A 14720-nucleotide genomic window follows, 5' to 3' on the forward strand; every position below is an offset into this window, starting at 1 on the left:
CTGAGTTTTTGCAGCGAGCTTTTTCTCTTAGGGCTTGCGAGATAGCTGCGTACACACATATCTCTTCAGCATTGCGCGTTACATGGAATGCGGCTGAATTCACGTGCGATTGTGAGTGAGGTACCCCCAGTTGGAAGATTCGGCTGTAGAATATGTAGTTTTAAATGCGTAGTTTGACGTAGATCTCGGAAAAGTGAGATACGGCCAGGAATGAGTGTGGGTACCTCCGTCCTGAAGATTCTGATCGGCGCCGATTGAAATAATTCGCCGTGCATATCTCGGCTTATTGACGACCGATTGACACGGGACAAACACCGATCGATACCAAATGGCTCTGGGGGGGGGGGGGGGGAATAGAGTGGCAAGTTTTTCTACCCGACGAACCCGGAATTATCCCGAGGGTGTAGGGGTGGGAGTAGAGTCGGGGGAACAAGGGGGGGGGCGAGTACAAGTACCAAGCAAGTACCAAGTACTTTCGCAAGTACCAAGTACTTTTACAAGTACCAAGCAAGTACCAAGTACTTATGCAAATACCAAACAAGTACCAAGTACTTTGGCAAATACCGAGTACTTATGCAAATACCAAGCAAGTACCAAGTACTTTGGCAAGTACCAAGCAAGTACCAAGTACTTTTGCAAGTTCAGCAAGTTTTTCGCCAATATCGAAGCTTCTAGACGTCCGATCGTCACCGGAAAAACACCATTCGATCCCAAATTTTCTCCCGAATCTTTTTATGGCCAAAGCGACGCGGAGCGAGCCAAGATATCTTGTTTAATTATCCATTTGAGTAGGATTTCGGGTTTTTTGAAACGCTGAGTTTTTGCAGCGAGCTTTTTCTCTTAGGGCTTGCGAGATATCTGCGTACACACATATCTCTTCAGCATTGCGCGTTACATGGAATGCGGCTGAATTCACGTGCGATTGTGAGTGAGGTACCCCCAGTTGGAAGATTCGGCTGTAGAATATGTAGTTTTAAATGCGTAGTTTGACGTAGATCTCGGAAAAGTGAGATACGGCCAGGAATGAGTGTGGGTACCTCCGTCCTGAAGATTCTGATCGGCGCCGATTGAAATAATTCGCCGTGCATATCTCGGCTTATTGACGACCGATTGACACGGGACAAACACCGATCGATACCAAATGGCTCTGGGGGGGGGGGGGATAGAGTGGCAAGTTTTCCTACCCGACGAACCCGGAATTATCCCGAGGGGGTAGGGGTGGGAGTAGAGTCGGGGGAACGGGGGGGCGAGTACAAGTACCAAGCAAGTACCAAGTACTTTCGCAAGTGCAAGTACCGAGTACTTTGGCAAGTACCAAGCAAGGACCAAGTACTTTTGCAAGTTCGGCAAGTTTTTCGCCAATATCGAAGCTTCTAGACGTCCGATCGTCACTGGAAAAACACCATTCGATCCCAAATTTTCTCCAGAATCTTTTTATGGCCAAAGCGACGCGGAGCGAGCCAAGATATCTTGTTTAAATATCCATTTGACTAGGATTTGGCGTTATTTGAAACGCTCAGTTTTTGCAGCGAGCTTTTCCTGTTAGGGCCTGCGAGATACCCGCGGAAACACATATCTCTTCAGCATTGCGCGCCACACAGGAATGCGGCTGATTCACGTGCTTTTGTGAGCGAGGTGCTTCCCTCCGGGAGAAATTCGCCGTCCCCATATGCTTAACACAGAGCCGAGCGGCGGCTGACAGGTGGCCGGCTCTCGGGAGATCGGCAGCCGACACTCGAAAAATCGACAACCCGCCGCTGAATGCGCGTGCGGCAGTGCTGAGCCGAGTCGTTCCCACGGTCTGAGGTACCCCCAGTTTGAAGATTCGGCCTTAGAATATGTAGTTTTAAATACGTAGTTTGACGTACATCTCGGAAAAGTGAGATACGGCCAGAAATGAGTGTGGGTCCCTCCGTTCTGAAGATTCTGATCGACGCCGATTGAAATAATTCGCCGTGCATATCTCGGCTTATTGACGACCGATTGACACGGGATAAACACCGATCGATACCAAATGGCTCTGTGTGTGTGTGGGGGGGGGGAGGGGGTAGAGTGGCAAGTTTTCCTACCCGACGAACCCGGAATTATCCCGAGGGGGTAGGTGTGGGAGTAGAGTCGGGGGAACGGGGGGGGGCGAGTGCAAGTACCAAGTACTTTCGCAAGTACCAAGCAAGTACCAAGTACTTTTACAAGTACCAAGCAAGTACCAAGTACTTATGCAAATACCAAGCAAGTACCAAGTACTTTGGCAAATACCGAGTACTTATGCAAATACCAAGCAAGTACCAAGTACTTTGGCAAGTACCGAGTACTTTGGCAAGTACCAAGCAAGTACCAAGTACTTTTGCAAGTTCAACAAGTTTTTCGTGAATATCTAAGCTTCTAGACGTCCGATTAACACGGGACGAACACCAATCGATCCCAAATTTTCTCCCTCATACTTTGATTGCCAAAGCGACGCGGAGCGAGCCAAGATATCTTGTATAGTATACTATTTGAGTAGGATTGCGGGTTTTTTGAAACGCTCAGTTTTTGCAGCGAGCTTTTTCTCTTAGGGCCTGCGAGATACCCGCGGAAACACATATCTCTTCAGCATTGCGCGCCACACAGGAATGCGGCTGATTCACGTGCTTTTGTGAGCGAGGTGCTTCCCTCCGGGAGAAATTCGCCGTCCCCATATGCTTAAAGGTAGTGTGCCACCTTTGAAAGATTTCCCATTTTAATTTTCCTAGGATAAGAAGCTTCTGTTTTTACCTAATATCGCAAAAAAAATCAAAAATGGGCCTGGAATAGTGCCTTTTTCGCCTAAAAGTTTATCGGTTTTTAGATATGTATAACAACTGTAGTGGGCTCACCTGCAAACAGGCGTCGGGCAACAATCGCGAATGCGGCGCACTTGTGACAATAAGCAAAGGTCATTATAGTGTAACGACCATACGACGTACGGGAATGAGTTATCAGCTGTCTAATCGTAGACAACACAATGTCGAGCCTTAAACTGTAAGCCCGTATTGGTATTGTTTCTTTTATTTGGCTGTCGAACATTATTTATGGTTTGAAATATGATTTTATGTAAAATAATTGATATGAAAAAGCCGTCTTATAAGTTATGACCCCATTTCACCGCACGCAAGTGGCAGAAATGACAATGATCAGCTGACGCATTTTTCTTGGCCGAAGTCAGAGCGCGCAGCCCGACGCACCACCACCGCACCACAAAGTATGAGCAGAAGCCGCGCCCAAAGCCAGGGCCCCGGTAACGTGAGGTAGCCGAGTCGGGGCAGCGTGCGCTGACCCAAGCCGGGGCCGCAGCTTTGGGCGCGGTCTACCGCATCTCCGCGGGCAGCCCCGGGCTATCACATGACACCGGGAGGACGCGCGGCTCCGGCTTGAGTCAGCGCACGCTGCCCTGACTCGGCTACCTCACGTTACCGGGGCCCTGGCTTTGGGCGTAGTCTACCGCATCACCTAACAGGCGTGTTCGAAACCGCAGGAGCTGATGACGAACGGGTTTATCGAAACTTGATTGGATGAGCATATCGGTAATAGCGATTTCAGTGTGTGCATTTATTGCTCATAGTGGTGTGAAATGTGGTTGGGGTACGACCGACAACCCGTCGGGGCGAATTTCGCACTGGGGTACTCAAAATTTGAAGAATTTAAGACGTTTCCATGAGTTTTGAAGGTATGGATAAGTTCTAAAAATCCGGTTCTCCTTATCTGGGCCATTAACTCCATACGGTCCAAGAAAGCTGGCACACTACCTTTAACACAGAGCCGAGCGGCGGCTGACAGGTGGCCGGCTCTCGGGAGATCGGCAGCCGACACTCGAAAAATCGACAAGCCGCCGCTGAATGCGCGTGCGAAAATGAGCGAGGTACCGCCGTTCCGGAGATCCGGCAGCCGGCGGCCGGCCGACGGCTGGAAAATTCCACCGGCCGGCCCGGCGGCAGTGTGTCGGGCGGCGGGCGGCGGGGCGGGGTTTCCCCGTCCAGCGGCCGGCAGCGCTGAGCCGAGTCGTTCCCACGGTCTGGCGGCCAGCTGGGTGGGGGCGGGGTGGGGAGTGGGGCGGCCGATTGCCAGCCGCTTCTCCACGGGCAGGTGCTGCCACCTGCGCAGTAGTTCCACTGGCGGCCGCCAGGCCCGTGTGCGGGCCGTGCGCGGTAGTTCCGCCAGCGGCCGCCAGAGGTCACGCGCGTCGTGTCTAACCTGACGAAGCTACAAAAAGTTAGATAACTTTTATAAGAGGGACGGTAAAGCCACAATTCCAACGCTGAATGTGGGGCAAAAGCAAAGGGATCCAACACAGCCATCTGTATTTACTGTATTTACCCTTTTCTGTCAGCGATAAGCCCCAGCAATCGCACCGCTGTAAAACTCGCAAGCTGTTTAACGTGCAGGGTATTGCATTATAACCACCCACCGGCTCTCTCAACGTAAGTGTAATCGCTTAAAAGGTAGGACGCAAAAACAAGTGGGAATTGTTAGGTAGGTGAAACAAAATACGAATTGGGAATAAGCATAACTCAGATTGCAAACAATTCATTGGAACAAATTTAAATTATCTGAGACCAAGGCAAATTCGCAAAGTCTTTGGTCGACTAAAGACGTCTGATTTAAACGTCGGAAAGGAACAAGTTCTTTGCGGTATTTAGGCAAGTAAATACCAAGTACTTTGGCAGGTTTTCAGTACATTAGCAAGTTTTCAGTACATTACCAAGCAGCAGGTGATACAGCAAGCTGGCAGGTACTTTGGCAAGTTCAACAAGTTTTTCGTGAATATCTAAGCTTCAAGACGTCCGATTAACACGGGACGAACACCAATCGATCCCAAATTTTCTCCCTCATACTTTGATTGCCAAAGCGACGCGGAGCGAGCCAAGATATCTTGTTTAAATATCCATTTGAGTAGGATTTCGGGTTTTTTGAAGTGCTCAGTTTTTGCAGCGAGCTTTTCCTGTTAGGGCCTGCGAGATACCCGCGGAAACACATATCTCTTCAGCATTGCGCGCCACACAGGAATGCGGCTGATTCACGTGCTTTTGTGAGCGAGGTGCTTCCCTCCGGGAGAAATTCGCCGGCCACCGGCCGGCCGACGGCTGGAAAATTCCACCGGCCGGCCCGGCGGCGGTGTGCAATGTGGGCAGGTGCTGCCACCTGTGCAGTCGTCCGGCCAGAGCCGCCGTGCGCGGTAGTTCCGCGTGCGGCCGCCAGAGGCATGTCGCCCCGCGCGTCGCTTCAAACCTGACGAATCTACAAAAAGTTTAATAACTTTAATAAGAGAGACGATAAAGCCACAATTCCAACGCTGAATGTTGGGCAAAAGCAAAGGGATCCAACACAACCATCTGTATTTACTGTATTTACCCTTTTCAGTCAGCGATAAGCCCCAGCAATCGCACCGCTGCAGAACTCGCAAGCTGTTCACCGTGCAGGGTATTGCATTATAACCACCCACCGGCTCTTTCAACGTAAGTGTAATCGCTTGATAGGTAGGACGCAACAAATAAGAGACAAGATAGATAGGTGAATTAATATACGAATTGGAATTAAACAAAACTCAAATTGCAAACAATTCATTGAAAACAAATCAAAACAAACTGCGACCAAGGGAAATTTGAAAAGTTTTTAACGACGTCTGATTTAAACGTCGGAAAGCAACAAGTTTCTTTGCGGTATTTAGGCAAGTAAATACCTTTGGCAGGTTTTCAGTACATTAGCAAGTTTTCAGTACATTACCAAGTAGCAGGTGATACAGCAAGCTGGCAGGTATTTTGGCAAGTTCAACAAGTTTTTCGCGAATATCTAAGCTTCTAGACGCCCGATCAACACGGGACAAACACCAATCGGTCCCAAATTTTCTCCTTAATCATTTTATGGCCAACGCGACGCGGAGCGAGCCAAGATATCTTGTTTAAATATCCATTTGACTAGGATTTGGCGTTATTTGAAACGCTCAGTTTTTGCAGCGAGCTTTTCCTGTTAGGGCCTGCGAGATACCCGCGGAAACACATATCTCTTCAGCATTGCGCGCCACACAGGAATGCGGCTGATTCACGTGCTTTTGTGAGCGAGGTGCTTCCCTCCGGGAGAAATTCGCCGTCCCCATATGCTTAACACAGAGCCGAGCGGCGGCTGACAGGTGGCCGGCTCTCGGGAGATCGGCAGCCGACACTCGAAAAATCGACAACCCGCCGCTGAATGCGCGTGCGGCAGTGCTGAGCCGAGTCGTTCCCACGGTCTGAGGTACCCCCAGTTTGAAGATTCGGCCTTAGAATATGTAGTTTTAAATACGTAGTTTGACGTACATCTCGGAAAAGTGAGATACGGCCAGAAATGAGTGTGGGTCCCTCCGTTCTGAAGATTCTGATCGACGCCGATTGAAATAATTCGCCGTGCATATCTCGGCTTATTGACGACCGATTGACACGGGATAAACACCGATCGATACCAAATGGCTCTGTGTGTGTGTGTGGGGGGGGAGGGGGTAGAGTGGCAAGTTTTCCTACCCGACGAACCCGGAATTATCCCGAGGGGGTAGGTGTGGGAGTAGAGTCGGGGGAACGGGGGGGGGCGAGTGCAAGTACCAAGTACTTTCGCAAGTACCAAGCAAGTACCAAGTACTTTTACAAGTACCAAGCAAGTACCAAGTACTTATGCAAATACCAAGCAAGTACCAAGTACTTTGGCAAATACCGAGTACTTATGCAAATACCAAGCAAGTACCAAGTACTTTGGCAAGTACCGAGTACTTTGGCAAGTACCAAGCAAGTACCAAGTACTTTTGCAAGTTCAACAAGTTTTTCGTGAATATCTAAGCTTCTAGACGTCCGATTAACACGGGACGAACACCAATCGATCCCAAATTTTCTCCCTCATACTTTGATTGCCAAAGCGACGCGGAGCGAGCCAAGATATCTTGTTTAAATATCCATTTGACTAGGATTTGGCGTTATTTGAAACGCTCAGTTTTTGCAGCGAGCTTTTCCTGTTAGGGCCTGCGAGATACCCGCGGAAACACATATCTCTTCAGCATTGCGCGCCACACAGGAATGCGGCTGATTCACGTGCTTTTGTGAGCGAGGTGCTTCCCTCCGGGAGAAATTCGCCGTCCCCATATGCTTAACACAGAGCCGAGCGGCGGCTGACAGGTGGCCGGCTCTCGGGAGATCGGCAGCCGACACTCGAAAAATCGACAACCCGCCGCTGAATGCGCGTGCGGCAGTGCTGAGCCGAGTCGTTCCCACGGTCTGAGGTACCCCCAGTTTGAAGATTCGGCCTTAGAATATGTAGTTTTAAATACGTAGTTTGACGTACATCTCGGAAAAGTGAGATACGGCCAGAAATGAGTGTGGGTCCCTCCGTTCTGAAGATTCTGATCGACGCCGATTGAAATAATTCGCCGTGCATATCTCGGCTTATTGACGACCGATTGACACGGGATAAACACCGATCGATACCAAATGGCTCTGTGTGTGTGTGGGGGGGGGAGGGGGTAGAGTGGCAAGTTTTCCTACCCGACGAACCCGGAATTATCCCGAGGGGGTAGGTGTGGGAGTAGAGTCGGGGGAACGGGGGGGGCGAGTGCAAGTACCAAGTACTTTCGCAAGTACCAAGCAAGTACCAAGTACTTTTACAAGTACCAAGCAAGTACCAAGTACTTATGCAAATACCAAGCAAGTACCAAGTACTTTGGCAAATACCGAGTACTTATGCAAATACCAAGCAAGTACCAAGTACTTTGGCAAGTACCGAGTACTTTGGCAAGTACCAAGCAAGTACCAAGTACTTTTGCAAGTTCAACAAGTTTTTCGTGAATATCTAAGCTTCTAGACGTCCGATTAACACGGGACGAACACCAATCGATCCCAAATTTTCTCCCTCATACTTTGATTGCCAAAGCGACGCGGAGCGAGCCAAGATATCTTGTTTAAATATCCATTTGAGTAGGATTTGGCGTTATTTGAAACGCTCAGTTTTTGCAGCGAGCTTTTCCTGTTAGGGCTTGCGAGATAGCTGCGTACACACATATCTCTTCAGCATTGCGCGCCACACAGGAATGCGGCTGATTCACGTGCTTTTGTGAGCGAGGTGCTTCCCTCCGGGAGAAATTCGCCGTCCCCATATGCTTAACACAGAGCCGAGCGGCGGCTGACAGGTGGCCGGCTCTCGGGAGATCGGCAGCCGACACTCGAAAAATCGACAACCCGCCGCTGAATGCGCGTGCGGCAGTGCTGAGCCGAGTCGTTCCCACGGTCTGAGGTACCCCCAGTTTGAAGATTCGGCCTTAGAATATGTAGTTTTAAATACGTAGTTTGACGTACATCTCGTAAAAGTGAGATACGGCCAGAAATGAGTGTGGGTCCCTCCGTTCTGAAGATTCTGATCGACGCCGATTGAAATAATTCGCCGTGCATATCTCGGCTTATTAACGACCGATTGACACGGGATAAACACCGATCGATACCAAATGGCTCTGTGTGTGTGGGGGGGGGGGGAGGGGGGTAGAGTGGCAAGTTTTCCTACCCGACGAACCCGGAATTATCCCGAGGGGGTAGGTGTGGGAGTAGAGTCGGGGGAACGGGGGGGGGGGCGAGTGCAAGTACCAAGTACTTTTGCAAGTACCAAGCAAGTACCAAGTACTTTTACAAGTACCAAGCAAGTACCAAGTACTTATGCAAATAGCAAGCAAGTACCAAGTACTTTGGCAAATACCGAGTACTTATGCAAATACCAAGCAAGTACCAAGTACTTTGGCAAGTACCGAGTACTTTGGCAAGTACCAAGCAAGTACCAAGTACTTTTGCAAGTTCAGCAAGTTTTTCGCCAATATCGAAGCTTCTAGACGTCCGATCGTCACCGGGAAAACACCATTCGATCCCAAATTTTCTCCCGAAGCTTTTTATGGCCAAAGCGACGCGGAGCGAGCCAAGATATCTTGTTTGATATACCATTTGAGTAGGATTTCGGGTTTTTTGAAACGCTCAGTTTTTGCAGCGAGCTTTTCCTGTTAGGGCTTGCGAGATAGCTGCGTACACACATATCTCTTCAGCATTAGACGATGACCAGGAATGCGGCTGATTCACGTGCGATTGTGAGTGAGGTACCCTCAGTTTGAAGATTCGGCTGTAGAATATGTAGTTTTAAATACGTAGTTTGACGTAAATCTCGGAAAAGTGAGATACGGCCAGGAATGAGTGTGGGTACCTCCGTCCTGAAGATTCTGATCGGCGCCGATTGAAATAATTCGCCGTGCATATCTCGGCTTATTGACGACCGAACACCGATCGATACCAAGGCTCTGGGGGGGGGGGATAGAGTGGCAAGCTTTCCTACCCGACGAACCCGGAATTATCCCGAGGGGGTAGGGGTGGGAGTAGAGTCGGGGGAACGGGGGGGGGGGCGAGTGCAAGTACCAAGTACTTTCGCAAGTACCAAGCAAGTACCAAGTACTTTTACAAGTACCAAGCAAGTACCAAGTACTTATGCAAATGCAAAGCAAGTACCAAGTACTTTGGCAAATACCGAGTACTTATGCAAATACCAAGCAAGTACCAAGTACTTTGGCAAGTACCGAGTACTTTGGCAAGTACCAAGCAAGTACCAAGTACTTTTGCAAGTTCAGCAAGTTTTTCGCCAATATCGAAGCTTCTAGACGTCCGATCGTCACCGGAAAAACACCATTCGATCCCAAATTTTCTCCCGAATCTTTTTATGGCCAACGCGACGCGGAGCGAGCCAAGATATCTTGTATTAATTTCAGGTGATCGTCAGACGGAATGAGTTGAAACAGCGCCTATTAGCAATAAAAATGTACCGTCTCTCATGGAAAAATTGTGAAAAGCTAATTGATCAAAAACAATGTGGAAAAAATCGCTGAATTAAATGGTATTTGTCCATAATGTGCCACTAAAAAGTTACACGGGATTTGCTGCTTAACCTGATACGCTTGACAATTGAAAATGCTATCATTAGAAAGAGCATTCAATTCTCTCCAAGATCCAATCATCACGTTTGCATGACAAGCAACAGTATTCTTAAAAATATAAACGTTTTAAACCTCTGCAAAACGATTTTTAGAGAAAATTATCTACGCCTTTCATTTGTCTTAAAACTACGCACCTCAATTATAAAGCACATTTGACAGATTCTGAAGTGGAAAGCATGCTTATCAGACACGGGCACCTCGATGCGGTGGATATTTTTTCCACAAACCAAAACGTTTAGCCGTCAAAAAGCAATCGACCGAAATGGATAGATAACCCAACTGACACAAGAACAACCGAACACCGGCCGCCGATCGAAAATATCCCTTTTCGCGTTGCGGAGCACGCGGGTCACCCTAGTAAGCTTCTATTGTTCATTTAATGGGTCGGAAGCGTCGGGCTTAACCCGCGCCCTATTGGGGTCTGCCGAGGAACGCGCCACGGTCTGGGCAGATACCGAGTGTTCATCTGTCCGTGGGACCGGTGTGTGGGCATGGGCAGATACCCACCGTTCGTCTGTCCACCGGACCGATGTGTGGGTATGGGCAGATACCCACTATTCGTTCGTCTGTCCGTGGGACTGGTGTGGGTACTCACATGGAGTCACGGCCTGAAAGTGTTCGTCTGTCCGTGGGACTGGTGTGGATACTCACATGGAGTCACGGTCTGAGTGTGTTCGTCTGTCCGTGGGACCGGTATGTGGGTACTCACATGGAGTCACGGTCTGAGTGTGTTCGTCTGTCCGTGGGACTGGTGTGGGTACTCACATGGAGTCACGGTCTGAGTGTGTTCGTCTGTCCGTGGGACTGGTGTAGGTACTCACATGGAGTCACGGCCTGGGCGGAGACCGAGATGAGCTGGAGGGCCGCCAGCGCCGCGGCGCAAAGCAGCCGAACGCTGAAACGGAGGGCCAGAACAGTCAGTTTGGGCCTCAGGGACATTGAAACGGTGAGTTAGAACGAACGGTCAGCTAGTGCGCGGAATGCTGAAACGTTCCGAGAATTGGAACAGTCAGTTGGTGCCTCAGGGACATCGAAACGGTGAGTTTAAACGGTCGGTGTAAGAGACAACAAAATGGTGACGGTCAGTTAGTATGTACCATAGGAGATAATAAAATGGTAAGTTTAAAATGGTCAGTCAGTGCAGCAGGGAGTCAGTGGTTCGGTACGCAGGGGACCAGTGCGAACAGATAATACGGTGAGCAATACGAGTTACTCCAGCTAGGGGAACACCGAAACACCGATCAATGAGTTAGGTAAAGGTTAGTAGGGCTAGATACTCTGAAAAGTAGAGTACCGACTACCGACCTAATAAGCCAGCAATGAAGGCAGGTATTGAAAAGACAGTTAACACAGTCAACGCAGCCACTTAAAGAGACATTAACTTTGTAAATGTATTGAATGTCATGCATAGTTCAGCCATGTATATTGTACTTTTTAGGACGGGTCCCAGGAGTTTAACCATTGAAGAGCACCCATATTCTATGCTGTTTGGCATTCAACTCACAGCTGTAAATTTATGATTGTGTGAACCCAGCTGAATAGAAACAAACTCGGCCCGACACTTACGACCGTGCTGGCTAATGTCTTCCCTTCATATACCTGTCGTACGCAATTTATTGGGCACCGTTAGCCTGAGAAATTCTCCATATGACGTTTGACAATGCCGCCCAATAGATGCTCGATACTGTTATGGGCATACATTCGTCGAACAACGCAAACCAACTCGCCAAATACGCCATGACAATGGCTGACAGCGGCTATTATTTTTGTGGCTGCTTTAGTAACTGCAACATATTTATAAATGATCTAAGTGTCCCTTTAACCCTATCTGGGGCAACAGCTCATTGCAACCTCTGCCTATTAGGCATCTGCGAAGATCAAATGCTGTTAAAAAAAAAACTTGGGAACTAAATGGCTTAGGTAGGTATTCAGTATGTGCAAAATGTTACAAATAAGGTACCATATATGTTATATGTTATATGCATTTTACGCAATTTGCCCATGTCTTTCTTTGTTAGAATATGTACCTACGGATGAATTCGAGCTGCCTGATCAAATGCCAATCTACTCCCTCTCTTTCTCTCCCTCCCTCCCTCCCTCTCTCTCTCTCTCTCTCCTCTCCCTCTCCCTCTCCCTCCCTCCCTCTCTCTCTCTCTCTCCCTCTCCCTCTCCCTCCCTCTCTCTCTCTCTCTCTCTCTCTCTCTCTCTCTCTCTCTCTCTCTCTCTCTCTCTCTCTCTCTCTCTCTCTCTCTCTCTCTCTCTCTCTCTCTCTCTCTCTCTCTCTTACTCAATGTTCGTATTTTATACTCGTAAAGTGTGCCTATATACCTAGTCTATCCTACCGAAGAAGGACACAGTACACCTTGCCTGCCGCTGTGGCTGTCATGTACAGGTCTCGCGGGTTTTAGCGGTAGGTTTTGCACCTAGAAAATTTAGTGTAGGTACTTCAGGCTATATCTTCGTTGGCTTTTCAGTGTTGAAGATGCGATCGACTTGTTGCCTGTTGGGTTACAAGCCGGCCATGATCGTGTAAAATGGCTTCATCGTAGATCGATTAGTTTCTGAGATATAACCGGAAATGTAGGGGAAAGTGGGTGTATTGCGCCCTCCTAACCAATTGCGCCCACCAACATTCCCACGGATTCAATGGCATGTTTAGAATTTTGTGTTCGAAAACATTATTTTCACCACTGGATTGTTCATTTTATGGCCCAAACACTCCGATGAAGCCAATCAGCAAGGCTCATTACGCCAACAAAGATGTTATGGCGTTTTCTTAACTTTTTTGCAGCATTTTGAACCGTTGGCTTTAAAAATTTACGATATTTGTGTGATTTTCAGAGTGATATTTAGAAAGAAAAACCCGTTTTTCATTGTATATCACTGAAACCGTAAACTTCCTGCAACATCTTTATGATAACTTCTATGCTTTTGTTAAAAAGTGCCGCAATTTTAATTGCGCCCATGGCGATTGCGCCAGGGGGGCGCAAATAGAATAATGGTGTAGCCATTGTATCACGACAGTATGAATGCATCATTAACTGATTGCAATAAAGAAGGAGTTTAATGTCAGGCAAGGGAGCAGCCCGCTGTCGTCAGTCCGCAAATTATCTCTATCTTCAAACTTATAATGCAGCTGCCATTTAGGCCACGACTTGTGGTGTAATTGACAAAATACGACATTTTCAACATGGACTCAGGCGTGAAAAGTGACAGCTATGATAAAAAAGTAAAAACTGATGTCATTAAGTTGTCAAAACGATAAAAATTATTACTTTTGAGAGAACCGATTGAAAATTTAACTGTATAGGCGCATACGTTCACATATATCTAGTCGGTTACAGTAAACGTTTTCGTTGCACTTTTACAAGCGTACGGACACATGTTAAGTTATCTACCTGGGCAAAAAACATCGCGATTTATATCTACATTTATTATTCATCCAGCCTGAATAACATTATAAATGTTTAAGTAAGCCGCAATGACATTAGACTGCCAGGGTGTATGCATTCCGTCTCATTCACTTAGCCATGTTAAAGTATAGGGCGCAATTGGGTTCTAATTGCGCCATCCCCCTGGCGCAATTTACAGCAGTTGTTGGCAAATGCGCCCTTTTACATGTTTCTGAAAAAGCAGCTGTCAGAAGCAAACGATACATTCTTAATTGATCGGGAGGCTCTTAAATCGTAGCCAATGAGCTCCTCTTTGAAATGGTTACCAGTGCATGCTTATATCTCCAGCGGTTTTCTTGCAATTAGCGTTTTTCCTAAAGGTGGCGCAATTCACCCTCCTTCCCCTAAAAGTGCAAAACCTACCGCTTAATCTCGCGAGACCTGTAGGTACACGTGTTGTAGTATATAGTTTTAGCGCGTGGTAGATATGGATAAAGATTAGACAAAGGGTGGAATAAGAGTCCATTCAAACCCGAAACATCTCATTTAAACGGACATTGTAAAACACGAACATTAGGTAGGTATATTGTGTGTGGTTATCTAAACTCAATTATCCAAGCACCAGCTTATCTCACTAATTATTTTAACCGCAGGCTGTTTGAATTAGACAAACACTATTCGTAAGTACAGCTGGGAAATAGGTATGAATGCAAGCTTACTGCATAGCGATGTCAGTGTATAGGTATATGTACTTGACTACAGAACGATGTAACTTCTCACAGGCGATTACTTGCCTGGAATGGTAGGCTGTGCCGCATTACACAGGCTCGATAGCTCAGATCAATTCTGTGACTCCACGTTCACCAAAGATGCAATCAGTTGTGTGCTAAGCGGTACAGCATAACATTTCAGACAGCTTATTGCCCGTGAGGAGTGAAACGTCATGCTGTAGTCAACTGCACTTCCGACTTACTTTACATACAGTTTTACTCATAGTCACTCGCACGAACATATCAGTTTATGAAATTAATTGGTAGGGCTCTAACGATTAGTTGGAGCATACCAAAACAATTTTTAACATGTACCTCCTAACGTCAAAGCGTTTATGTTAAAATGCATACATTTTTAGTTGGGTTCGTTCGGGCTCTAGCAAGCCAAGCAGGCGCCCGCGCTTATGTACAGAAGACAAGGGCTGCTTTTCAATAGAACAGCACAATCATAATTAGAAGTGTTTTTAATCATTGAACACAAACCTTCGGTTACCATACTAGTAAGAAGTTACATATGCATACGCAGCACCCAAGTGTTTGTATTTTCTCTGGAACTCACCTGCTGCCCAT

The 14720-nt window shown here is 47.5% G+C and overlaps 1 protein-coding gene across 1 annotated transcript in view; it reads right to left on the reverse strand.

The window, feature by feature from the left end:
• LOC122386296 (ionotropic receptor 25a-like) overlaps nt 1-14720 on the reverse strand; it is a 72174-nt gene extending 57454 nt beyond the window's left edge. Inside the window, exons 1-2 of the mRNA XM_043375369.1 lie at nt 14710-14720; nt 10810-10883 (exon numbers count right to left, since the gene is read on the reverse strand). Of these exons, the coding sequence (XP_043231304.1) occupies nt 10810-10883; nt 14710-14720 (85 nt within the window). The remainder of the gene's footprint in view (nt 1-10809; nt 10884-14709) is intronic.

The sequence above is a fragment of the Amphibalanus amphitrite genome, unplaced genomic scaffold (assembly GCF_019059575.1).
Source record: "Amphibalanus amphitrite isolate SeventyFive unplaced genomic scaffold, NRLGWU_Aamphi_draft 000246F_arrow, whole genome shotgun sequence".
In the NCBI taxonomy this organism is placed as follows: Eukaryota; Metazoa; Arthropoda; class Thecostraca; order Balanomorpha; family Balanidae; genus Amphibalanus; species Amphibalanus amphitrite.